Here is a 12990-nt window from a genome sequence, read left to right as displayed (position 1 = left end):
AGTTCATCCTGTATCTTCTGTTTTTTGCTAAACACTCACGGTGCCATGCACATACACACCATTCCACCAGTGTACCTGTAGGAGGCGCTCCTGCTCCTGTTGCCACATTTCCAGGCGTTTACGCTCCTCATTGGGGTCCCAGACCCAGTGATTAACACGTTTAGCCAAGTTCAACATGGGGGTCTCAATCTACCCAGACCCGACCATCAATCACACACATGTATACGGACCAAAAGGACAGAAAGAGAGGAAAGGTGAGAGGACAAGTCTGACTACAGCGACTACAATGACTACTGGAGACGAAGGGTCAGGACAGGGTCAAATTTAAGGATGAAGGAGAAACAGAAACAAAACAAACAAGCGGGCGCTGCCAGGAGATACTCACAGTCACACTGCTCTCCTCAAGTCCCTCTGTGGCGGAGAAAGAGACAGACACTACAGATCACATTTACTGCTGCTAAAAGAAATGAAACAGAATATCTGGAGCAAAAATAAATTTTTCTTCTTCATGACTGACTGTTTTACCTGTGATAGTGGGAGAATATTCTTGCAAGCTGTTTGGTGATGTAGCTGGCTGAGCCTTTTTTTCCTCCACTGGTCTCCCAGATAATCCCATAGTACCATTGACCTGAAAGCCAAATAATCAAGTAAATTGTCTTTATATGAATGGACAATCTTGGTGTTTTTCAATGTAGTAGCCAATTTAGCATATAAGTCACATAAATTTAAATTATTGCTGACCAGTTTCAAGTCCAAAATATACCATAGTATTTTTTCTTGGGCAGTCGCTGACCTCAATTCATGTAAATGTATTATTAAAATCAACCTGAAGAGACTCGAAACTTGCTTTACATAGGCCAGCCATCACAGCGAACAGCTGAAGAGTGTTTCTGGTCAGACTGATGTCTCTCCCCTCTTGAGTTCCAGCTCCTACCTTATTTAATACGATAAAAAAAGTTCCCCAAAGAAGATAAAACCACAACAAAATGTTCTTTTGTACCTCATTTTTCTGTTTTATACTAAGGGAGGTAAAAAAATAAATAAAACTTGCCTATGTTTGTGCAATACCCATGTATGGTTGTGTTTAGCACTGAATGTACTTCTGTAACAATTACTTTTAAACTGTGTATTGTATTTATTTCTTTTGGACTGCAGTCTAAGATAAATTTCATCATCGGCACATTAAAGAATATTCTCTTCTCTTCTCTTGCCACTCTGTTTGTGTTTTCATTTGTGTTAATAAGATGAAAGGAGAGGGAACTCTTCTGTGTTGGTTTATTGAAGTGCTCTTTGCTTTAAAGCAATAAAAAGCTAAATTCACAATATCCTTTTCAACAGCACCCATGTTTGATTTCAGTTTGTTCGTTGGGTTTCATTTTCCACTAACACGGCTCATGAATGGCAAGAATCAACAGCTGACTCAAATGTCTCCGGTGACAAGATTTTCCGTAAACACTTGAATGCACAACAGTGGAAAATACCTGAAAACAATTATCACGTTCGTCTGCATTTTCATGCAAGCACACACAACTTTGACAAAGAGTAAAGAGAATTTTCATTGTGATGTATCACCTCTCACAAGCTAATATGACATTTCTGCAAGATGATTTTTTTGAAAAGGGCCAGCAGAAATGTAAAGCATGCATTAGTTGTAGACTAACACACTAGAAACACAGGTATAGTCCTTTAATATGTCACTTGTAATATTACCTGGCCATTGCTTTGGATATCCGGGTGATGTGGCTCCACATGAGTCTGTGTGAGTTCTGTCACAATGGTTGTCTTGATGATACAGTTTCTGCCTCCAATCAGGGAGCTGATGGCAGAGCCTGAAGATGTGGTACATTTTTCTGTCTGTGGAGGTGGCGCCTGCTCCGCTGCCTCTTGATTGGTCGTAGTCCGCTCGGAGGGAATATCTTTCTCCATCTGTGTGAGGGCAAAGTCTTTGATCTCCTGTGGTGAGTGCCGAACAGACATAAGTGGAGCGGAAACAGATAAATCCTCTGTTGCCTCTCCGTTCACTCTCACCAACCCGTCCATCTGAGTGGAACAAACGCATAGAAGTCAGGATTACGGGGATAGTTTTTAGTTTTATTCCTCAATTTGTCTTATTATACTAGAGTTACACAAACTCATGGATGCCCTTTTCATATATCTGCAGGCAGTTTAAAGATATGGTCAACTTATAGCCTTACCAAGGTCAGTTTGGAACTAGGTTTTTTTAGGGTCGAGGTTTAAGGTCAAATTATTTACCCACAAAATTATGTAAATTATCAACACTGATTATAGAACACAGGAAAAATGGCTAGAAGCCAAAGATCAAATGTAAGTGTGCATTTTTATATTCAGATGTGTTTCTGCTTTTTGAGAGAAGTTTAGTTGCCAGTGACTGAGCCTGACATTTAATTCAACACACCTTCACAGCTGCATGCAGGGAACTAAAAATTGTATCTATGTCACTAGGTAACAAGTAAAAATGTTAAAACTTCCTAAATACAACAAATACCTCCTTTAATTTAAGCATGGTGTTAGGTATTGAGGTGGAAGTATCAGATGATGCTCTGGTATGAATGACTGATACGGAGGCCTCACCTTGACAAGTTTGTGTCCAGACTGTGTGTTCCTGGGCTGGCAGTAAGGCTTTGCTGCCAGAAGGGGGACGGCTCTGGGGGATACAGATGGAGGAGAAGGGAGTGTGTGTACAGGCTGCGTGGTGTGAGGCTGCACTTGTGCAATCTGAGGCAGAGTGTGTTTGGTTTGAGGCTTCGCATCCCCTGTCATCAGTTGTTCTTGATGTGTGGTTAGAGACTCTGTCGGTTTGGACTGAGGTTCCTGGAGTTGTAGTGACTGAGGTGGCACATATTCTGAGTCTGTTGCCGGGGCGAGGGGACTGCCAGGTTTTGGGGAGCTAGAGGAGAGAGAAATTGATGTCTCTTGTTGAGTAGTTGTATCTGTGTGTATCTCTTCAGGTTCTGTGTGGCTCTGGTCCATTGTAACAGCTGGTTCTGGTTTGTGCAGAGGTTCTGATGTTTCAGACTCATTAATAGCTGATGCAGTTTTGTGCTCCTTGTCCACCTGATTTAGGTCCTGTTTGGGTTTTGAAGTGGATCTGGGGAGTTTTAGGCTGTCCAGTGTTGCGTCACTGATGGTAAAGCGAAGAGCGTAACGCTGTAAAACTATGGCGGCCTCTTCTGGAGTCGCTGCATTCCTGTAGGCTTGACACAACTCTGCCTCTCTGCGCTCTCTAGAAAAGAAAAGGAAGTAGAGAGACACAAAGCAGTTGGTGCCTAGGCAGTGTTTTGGATATTGTATGATAGGCTATTGTAAACTAAGTTTGACAGAGATCAAATTTTGTCTCATGTAAAGGGCCATGTACAACTCTTAAATATCACCCTTACTTCTCCTCCACGATCTCTTTGTAGGTCTTGATGCTTTTCCTCTTGTTGCTGTCATATCCCTCCTCCTTCATCCTTTTCTCCATCCTCTTCCTCTCTTCCTCTTTCTTGATCAGTTCTTGAGACGCACTGCGACGGCGATTCTTCCAGCGAACCAAGTCCTGTTACAGGTTTACAGTGTCAAATAATGGCAGCTTAAAATCCTGATATTGCTGATCCTTGAAAAAGCTAGGGCACATATTATTTTCCCATCTACTACTTAAATGGATATCATATTCTATTTTAAAGTCATAAGTCACTTACGTTTTGCCAGTGGTCCTCATCTTCCAAGAAGTTGTTGTACTGCTCTTGCATGCGCTCATATCGTGATTGGCTCAGTGGCGGTAAGTATCCTACCTCTTCCTCGTTAAGCATGTCACCCAAGCTCACACTCCTAGAGAGGAAAAGCAGTAAAATATCGTGTAAATGGCAAAATCACATCAACCAACATATTCACTTTGTCCGACGTGGCTCTGGAAAACAGCAAATATTTCATTTTAATTGTTTACTTATGGTCACTTCAGTGAATATTTCCAACACAAAATATCAAACAAATCCAATGTAATCTATTAACATAATAAAATACCAGCCCCACATACTCAAATACAACCAAGAACAATCCACTAAACATAAATATTACGTATTATCATTCTTACTGTCTTTTTCTGTATATAGTGAAATCATATTAGTTGCAGATGTGTTGCCCCACACCCTCACACAGTAACAAAAATATGTTAAAATATTAATCCCAAATCAATTAAACAAGCAACTGAGAAAACATAACTAACTTATTTTAGCAGCCAAACACATACAGCTCAATAATAGGGTGTTAGTTGAGTAGTGTATATTAACTTGTGAAGTTTAATGATGAACTATTTTTTAAACAAACAAGCAAAAGAATGCAAAACAGAATTACATTAAATGTAACACTTAAAAGCAAAAGGTGAAATGGATTTTAGTGATGAGTCATGACATTACAATGCACAGCAATGAACACAATGTTAGTGTTGTATATTTATATACTTTTGGACTGTGCTCTTGAACTCTAACGTGCACAGTGTGTATATATTTTTGTCATGCAGAAAGTCGTCCAGGTTCACGCCGAAAGACTTACTCAGTGTCCTCAGACATAAAAGCAACTCGCCGGCTCATCCTAAAACAATAACAGAATACAGTGAATGAGAGGAAGAAGCAGGTGAGAGGAATGGGTAGCAGGGTGTTATCCATTTATGCCAACCTCACACTTCACATCCCAAGCGGAGGTATCTACTTAAAACTCGCAGAAAAAAAAAAGATTAAAGAATAATCGTTTGGCTCTCGTTCACTTCCATTCTCAGATCTTAAGTGAATTAAATCTAGACTGGATGAGTGGCAGGGCTAAATCTGAGAAGGAGAGTGATGAAGGCACATGCAAAATGAGTTCAAGGGGCATCTCACATCATGGGAGGTAGATCGTCATCATCCAGCCAGAACGGTTTATTTTGTGGTTCTTCCTCATTCACATCCCTCTTTCCCTTCTCCACCTTTTCCTCAACTCTTTCCTCCACACTTTGCTTTTCCAGCTCTGCCTCCACTTTACAAGTCTGGGCAGCAGCAGGACTGGGCGGAGGGGTAAGTGATGGAGAGGAGAGGGGCTCAGTCACACCTGTGACAGACGTGTTAGGGATTGTCATGGCTCCCTCTTGCTTTCCATCCTCCTCTTGCCTCGCCGTCAGCCCCCCACACTTGGAGAGGGTTGAAGTTATGGAGGACCGGGCCTGAGGTTCTGCTGCCAAGATGCTGCTAAAATCCAGTGACAAGGCCATGATTACTAGAAAATACAGCTGGTAAATCCAGACTGAATCACAAACAACAAACTACAGCTGCTCTCTGCTGAAACGTTTAACCATGTTGCCCTTCTGAACACACCCCAGTAGCAAAATAGTGGTTTCTTTCAGCTGTCAAAGGCAAACAAAAGTGAGGAGAGGCCAGAACAGAGTCAGATCACCCAAATAAAAAAAAATTATAATAATTTCTCACTTACATCTAATGGTATCTAGTCATGCAGATAGTTTTAGTGTTATCTGCTGAGGTTGTGAGATATCAGCAATGTCTCTGAGATTTTAGCCTCAATACAACATAGGTGAAAGGAATTTTGTTTGTGGTGCACTGAAAACCCACAAGTATAAATTTCAAAAGCAACATCTCATTCCAGAAACTGCTAGTTTGGATAATCCATGGTGATCAGTCTTCATTGGAACTACTTTTTACTAAAGACATAGTCCCCATGCAAAGACTACAAGAGGCCATTCTTTTTTGCAAGTCCTCCCTCTGTATGAGGTCAGTGCTGCTTATTGTAGTTTCAGCTTTATTTACTTGTGTCTTGGGCTCAAACTTTAAAAGACAAATTTCTCAAAACCTGGGAAATAAAACTAAAATGATCTGTCTTTCTAGATATCGCTGGGTAAGCCAAAAAATATACAGTATGTACTAAAATATGAGTACTAGTACAAATAGAGACACTGTTCAGTTGGCTCATTACTTGTGTATCTTAAGAGTTTTGCATTCAGTAAACAGCACATCAACTGAACATTCAAAAATGTGGAATTTGTCTTAAGGTTAAGTGTGTAAGATTTAGTGGCATCTAGTGGTGAGGGTTGTGAATTGCAACCATCTGTCCAGTCTGCCACTGCCCCCTAACCTTTCAAAGAGCGCAGGACAGCTACAGTGGCTGACACAGCACAAAAGGTGCTGTCTCCTGAGACAGCAGAGAGTGGCCAGTCAAGAAATGAGGTTTCATCTTAGAGGTACAAGTCCTGTGCTTTATCAAGTGAGCTAACCAAACACCATGTGAATGCAGTCTAATATTACATCTTATATTCTTACCCACGATTAATGGTTGAAAATATTGCTCCGATGCAAAACTTATTTGCAGACTGCTGCTGTATATTATTACTACTTATTCTTTGAATGTTACGTATTCAACGTAGTGCTGTTTGTCTATTTTCAGCTACTGTAGAAACATGATGATGCAACGTGGCAGCGTCCATGGAAGGGGGGGACCCGCGGTTATGTAGATATAAATGGCTCATTCTAAGGTAATAAAAACATAACGGTTTATTATATAAGGTCTTTATACACCACTGAAAACAGTTATGGGTCTTATATTGCATTTCTGTCAATAGATCCTCAGAAATATTACACACTGGACCTTTAAGGCAAACATACAATTCAGAGTATGTGGAGAATTAAGAGTGCAGTAATACATGAATAATAAATGAATATTTACTTGGGTTTAAACCGAGATGTAATTTTATTAGGGAATTGGTTGAAAATTAGTTGAAATTAGTTGAAATGCTAGAGTGTAGAGCAGCAGCTGTTTGCCCCCCAAGTGATTCAGCAGCTATTTACACTTCAAATACAAAGATAACATCCGAGTGCTCCATGCTTAACTAGAACCACAACCAAACAACCAAAGTCATGCCAAACAAAGCCAAGGTTAAACCTCAAAAACAAAAAGAAAACAAACCAAACCAAGCACAAACATTGCTGCGCCATATGAGAACCAGGGCTCCAAGAATCCAACCACAACAGCAAATGAAAGCCGACCAGTCCTTTCATATACAAATAACACAACCACATCAGGCATCCAGCTCGGGGAGTCAAACATGCTGGCATGGCACCAAAACTACAACACAGTCAGATCAACTATAAATCATCCAGAGACTTACTTATGTTAGTGCTGCAGGCCATATAACTTGTCAACATAATTAAATGTTCATCTTTGCCATGTGCTTATGTGCTTTGTTAGTCGCAGTAGTTGAACGACACCACAATCTCTTCATCATTCAAACGCAGTAAATACCTTTCACTAGCCATCTTCTCAGTGAATTTGGGTCTGCTGTGTAGTGGCTTCATTGCAGACACCGGGGCGATGTTATATTTAACTGATCCAGGTACTGGCAGGAACTGGTTGATGGGCTGATTTGTTCTGGCTGCACTCGGTTTTTGGAATGATCCGGTCCTCCGAGCCATCATATCATCCTTCTCCAGGTCAGGCAAGGGCTCATTTTCATCATACTCGTCCTCATCATCATCATATTCACGTTCGCTGTGAGTCATTGCTCGGCTCACAGTGGAGTCAGGGCGCGGTTGAGGTGTTTCCATGGGAACTTGTAGTTGCTGTTGCTCCACTCTATGAGAGAAACTCCTATAATTGAAATAACTGAACATCAAGCTGGAGAATCTCTTTCAGGATGCAAACCACACCGAGCTTATTAGTTTCTCCTAGTATTGTTAGTGAGTTCCACACAAATCTCAGCCCACCTGGCGTTCAGTTTCTTGCTCCTGTCTGCCTGCACTTCCCCTTTGTTCTGTGGAGCAGCATCAGTGGTGACCTCCCCTTGTGTGCTGCGTTTGGCGTTGGGCAGAGGCAGGAAACGGTTGTAAATCACTGGGGCAGTGCTTTGTTTATGGAAAATTCCTGTCCTCCTCGCCATCATGTCGTCTTTCTGGAGATCTGGGATCCTGTCCTCTTCCTCCTCATCCTCTTCCTCTGTTCTGCGTTCATACTGAGCCAGACGTGCATCCAGCTCAGCAGGAGTGGGAGGGGTTTCAGTGGTCCAGGGTGACAGATCAGCAGAGGGAGGTGTAGTTGGATTGAGGTCAGCTCCATCTACCTGGCTGTGAGAGCATCACATCAGGCTCAAACTTCAGCAACAACGACGGATAATTTGCAAATGCAGTCTTAAAATCCAGGCAGGGACATGCAGAAAGTCAGGCCACAGGTGGTCACAAAGAGGACGGAATACAGTACAGAAGTACAGAAGAACAAAACATTTTCAGACTAAAGACCATTCAACTGAGTGACTTAGAAACAAATAATAGCTACGGGTAAAAAAAAACATGCAAAACTAATGCAAATCTAAAAGGGTTAGGTCTAAAAAAAAAGACCTGTGATGAGATTTTGAGCCACGTCAAACACTTTGACCATCAGACTCATGTGATAACCTCCATCAATAATGAGGAATGTTTACATTTTTCTGAAATATATATATCAGAAGTGAACAGATTGTGTAGTATATCAAGAGATAACTGGTTTACACAAACATTACAGGACTGCATGAACTGCATTGTTGTCACTACAGACGGACCAGGATTCTTAAACTGATACCGGTATTGAATGAGAATTGAAAAAATCTGATATATTAGCCAATACTCTTCTCTCCAGAATTTGGTTGCCAACTTGCCAGTGCTCTCTCATCAACTATGTAATGGAGACATTGTTTAAAAACTACCAAAAACCTACTGTTGATATTTCTTAGATATTATTTATCAGCCAACATACAGCATATGCCAGTACTTATATACCTCAAGGAGCTAATGTGAGCCGATTTATCTGCATGGCTGATTTATGTAGCTCTACGTGTCACAGCAGCATGTACATGCATGTGTGTGTGTGTGTGTGCCTTTGTTTTTCCATTAAAACTACAAGCAAATCAGTACAATGCAGAGGTGCATCCAAACTATCTAACTTACTAATTAAAATAGGCCAAAGTGACACTGACAAGCAATTCAATTAAATCATTTAACAAGTAATGGGACAGCAAGGGACCTTTTTGTGCCTCAATACAGTCCATACTAATACAAGTGACTTGGGTTTCAAGCAATTGTAGCCCAAGTTGTCTTGTATTTGGCCTTGTCCATACCTGCTTTCCCTCTCTGAAAGCTGGGAGCCCAGGCCAATGGTAGGCATGGCTACAGTTGTCTTGGAAAGGAGCCGTCTTAGCAACTCTGTCTCCTCCCCTTCAGTTGACGTGACTGTGTCTATTGGCTGCTCGATCTCAGTCACGCCCCCAAAGGTCACAACTTTGCTGTGATCTCGTCCAGCCTTTGCTGATCTGCTGAAAGGGCTTCCATAATTTTTCTCCAGACAAGCCTGACACACAGAAGCCGGGCTAGCCTCACTGTAGATACAATTTCACAAATGAAGACAGGCATGCACACACACACGCACACACACACACACACCAGCACAAGAGCCAGGGGGAAAACAAAGAGGGTGGAAAAGAAGTCATGAGCAACCAGGACAGCGGATCAGACTGTGAAGACAAAGGAAGGATGAGGTTGAAATGATGAATCAGACAGGAAGTGTGGATGGACAGAAAAGGACAAAGCTTAGGGTTGTGTACTTAAAATCCCTTCAACACATATGGACATTCACACATACACACCAAGCATTTTTATCCACTCTAGGTAGCCAAATGTTCCTGGTTACTGCTGTTCCTCTGGGAACACAAAAACCCCTTTATCCTATCTAATGACATCAGCACAGAGAGAGAGAAAAACAAAGCCAAAGCAGTGCTCACAGCCAACAGTCGCCTCTCTTTTGGTCACACACACAGCCTCATGCACACACTCCCATCCACACCGGCCAATTCCCTACTCTGTTTCAATGCCTGTCAAAGAAGACTAAAGAGGACTTAAGTGCACAATAGTGAGGAGAATAAACAAGCAGATGAGAGCATGGGGAGCAAGAGAAAAAAGAAGAGAAGGGAAACAAAATCTAAGGAGATATATAGCTGCTTACAAAAGGTTACAAGAGACTTAAGACAGAACAGAGCTGAAACTGATGGAATATTGATAAGAAGAAGATGGAGGTATCATTGAGTAGCCGCTATGTACAGTGGGCTAACCGGGACAACCCAGCTGTATTCTAACGCTAACATATCTATCCTTATTAGATAGGCTCCTTACATGCTTGCTAATAACTAATTTGAAGATGGGTTTGTGAGATTCACAGTGTTGTGTTAAGAACGGATAGACAAATTTGTGCAGTGTGCAGCACAAGATCATGTTTTGATTGAGATTGTTCACGAAGAGGAGGAGCTATTCACAATAATAATAATAATAATAATAATAATCCTTATTTGTAGAGCACTTTTCAAAAACAAGTTACAAAGTGCTTTAACAAGTGTAAAGAATAATACAAAAAAAAAGATAAGAGCATGAAAATTTAATATAAAATTAGTAAAATACAATAAAATAAAAGGGATAAAATAGAGTCAAATAAGATCGGGAAAAGCTCTCCTATAAAAGTATGTTTTAAGAAGGGACTTAAAAGAGTTCACTGACTCAGCCGACCTGATTTCCTCGGGCAGGCTGTTCCAGAGCCTCGGGGCCCTGACAGCAAACGCTCTGCCCCTTTAGTTTTCAGTCGAGACTCTGGAACAGACAACAGACCTCTGCCCGAGGATCTCAAGGTACGTGCTGGTGCGTATGGGACTAAAAGGTCAGAAATATAACAAGGCGAGAGGCCATGAAGAGCTTTAAAAGTGATCAATAGAATTTTAAAGTCAATTCTAAAACATACTGGGAGCCAGTGTAATGAAGCTAAAATAGGAGTAATGTGGTCATATTTCTTTGTTCTGGTTAAAAGCCTGGCAGCTGAGTTCTGGACAGTCTGGAGTCGATCAATAGATTTTTGGGTTAAACAGGTGAAAAGGCTGTTGCAATAATCCAGGCGTGATGAGATGAAGGCGTGTAAAATGGTCTCGGTGTCCTTAAAAGTTAACATAGATCGAATTTTAGCTATATTTCTAAGTTGATAAAAACATGATTGAACAAGCTTTGTGGTGTGCTGCTCGAAATTTAAATTACTATCAAACCAAACACCAAGGTTCTTTGCAACAGGCTTAATGTGATTTACTAGGGAACCAGCAGATGGCAGTATTTGATTTGCCATCTGCTGGGACCCGATGACCAGGATTTCTGTTTTGTCTGAGTTCAGCTGGAGGAAATTATTTGACATCCATTTTTTAACTTCACAAAGGCAGTTGTTAAGTGAACTCAGCATTCCAGGGTCTGTGGATCTGACGGGCAAGTATATTTGTGTGTCATCAGCATAAATATGAAAAGAAATGCCATGTTTATGGATAATATGTCCAAGGGGAAGCAGATACAAGGAAAACAAAATGGGTCCTAAGACCGACCCCTGAGGCACACCATATTTAACTGGACAGAATGAAGAGACATAGTTGTTTACAGACACGCAAAACTTCCTATTTGACAGGTAGGATGAAAACCATTCTAGAGCAGTACCAGAGATCCCCACCCAGTGCCTCAGTCTGTCTAACATGATGTTGTGATCAATGGTGTCAAAAGCAGCGCTAAGGTCCAGGAGTACAAGGACTGAGCACATACCTTCATCAGCAGACATTAAAAGGTCATTGGTGACTTTAAGCAGGGCAGTCTCAGTGCTGTGGTACTTCCTAAAACCAGACTGAAACTTTTCAAATATTTTGTTATTTTCCAGCACAGTGAGCAGCTGTTTGGACACAATTCTTTCTAGAATCTTTGCAATAAAAGGCAGTTTTGAAATTGGTCTAAAATTTTGTGGGAGGGAGGGATCTAAACCAGGTTTCTTTAAAAGTGGGTTCACGCAAGCCGTTTTAAAATAATCAGGGACACAACCAGTAGATAGGGAGCTGTTGAAAACAGATCAAATGGGGCCCAACAGAATCTATTACTTTTAGTAAAAATTTTGTAGGTATTATATCAAGTGGGCTGGAGGACACTCTCATTTGTGATATTGTTTTTAAAAGCTCAGACAAGTCGATGGGATAAAACTGGTTAAAACTCTGTTGTTGCTGGTGAGGAACCTCTGAGTAAGAGGCCACGGGGGTAATAGAGGCTCTGATTGACACCACCTTATTGGTAAAATAAGATAAAAACAATTCACAGTCATCATTACTTCCAGCTGAGGCACAAGGAGGGGTTGGGTTTACCAGCTGATCCAGTCTTAAACAGAAACCTGGGATTGTGTTTATGTGTAGTAATGAGTTCAGAAAAATAGTGTGTTCTCGCATCCTTAACCATGTTATTGTAGTTAATTAATAAATCCTTCAGACTGAGGTAATGGACTTGGAGATTGGATTTTTTCCATCTGCGCTCTGCTTTCCTGCATTCCCTTTTTAGGCTGCGAATGCTGTCATTTATCCAGGGTTGCTTACTAGCTTTAGACGTAGGCCTGACCTTTAGAGGAGCAGTAATATTTAGTGACGACAAGCAGATATGATTGAAGTGATCAACCAGATTGTTGGTGTTGGAATCAGACAGGTGTTGGCTTTGGCTCTGAAAGACTGCGCAAAACTTTGAAACACTTTGTTCATTAAAGATGCGAGAACACACGGAGCTTGGTGAGGCGGCATGAGTAACAGGCGAATCGCAGCTAAAAACAATACATCTGTGGTCAGATATGGTCATGTCCACCAATTCCACAGAGGAAATGCTGACACCCAGGGTAAAAACCAAGTCCAGTGTATGACCACGGTTATGTGTTTGCCCTTTGACATGTTGTTTGAAGTTAAAAGAAGTGGCCAAATTTAAAAAGTCAGTTGCATTAACATTGTTGGGGTCATCAACATGAATATTAAAATCGCCACAAAGAACAATTCTGTCATAATTTAAAACCAGAGTAGATAAAAATTCAGGAAGTTCTGATAAAAATCCTCCAGGCGGTTTTGGGGGGCGATAAATTATAACAAATATGATAGGTTGCAGCCCTCCAACTTTAAGA

At 41.2% G+C, this 12990-nt stretch overlaps 1 protein-coding gene across 5 annotated transcripts in view; it reads right to left on the bottom strand.

Moving 5' to 3' along the window:
* LOC119898830 (LIM and calponin homology domains-containing protein 1-like) overlaps positions 1-12990 on the bottom strand; it is a 35994-nt gene that overhangs the window by 5146 nt on the left and 17858 nt on the right. The window contains exons 13-24 of one of the 5 annotated variants that reach the window (XM_038713095.1): positions 9122-9379; positions 7740-8096; positions 7279-7623; positions 4872-5216; positions 4549-4587; positions 3699-3828; positions 3399-3556; positions 2593-3244; positions 1711-2040; positions 526-628; positions 386-411; positions 76-189 (exon numbers count right to left, since the gene is read on the bottom strand). In XM_038713095.1, coding sequence (XP_038569023.1) covers positions 76-189; positions 386-411; positions 526-628; positions 1711-2040; positions 2593-3244; positions 3399-3556; positions 3699-3828; positions 4549-4587; positions 4872-5216; positions 7279-7623; positions 7740-8096; positions 9122-9379 — 2857 coding nt within the window. The remainder of the gene's footprint in view (positions 1-75; positions 190-385; positions 412-525; positions 629-1710; positions 2041-2592; positions 3245-3398; positions 3557-3698; positions 3829-4548; positions 4588-4871; positions 5217-7278; positions 7624-7739; positions 8097-9121; positions 9380-12990) is intronic. The other 4 variants (XM_038713096.1, XM_038713097.1, XM_038713098.1 and 1 more) reach the window with 4 other exon arrangements.

This window comes from Micropterus salmoides, unplaced genomic scaffold (genome assembly GCF_014851395.1).
Source record: "Micropterus salmoides isolate LMB-PRFRI ecotype aquatic unplaced genomic scaffold, ASM1485139v1 Ms_hic_scaffold_12, whole genome shotgun sequence".
In the NCBI taxonomy this organism is placed as follows: Eukaryota; Metazoa; Chordata; class Actinopteri; order Centrarchiformes; family Centrarchidae; genus Micropterus; species Micropterus salmoides.
Note: the sequence above shows the minus strand (reverse complement) of the source record. Positions and strands in the feature narration are given on the sequence as shown.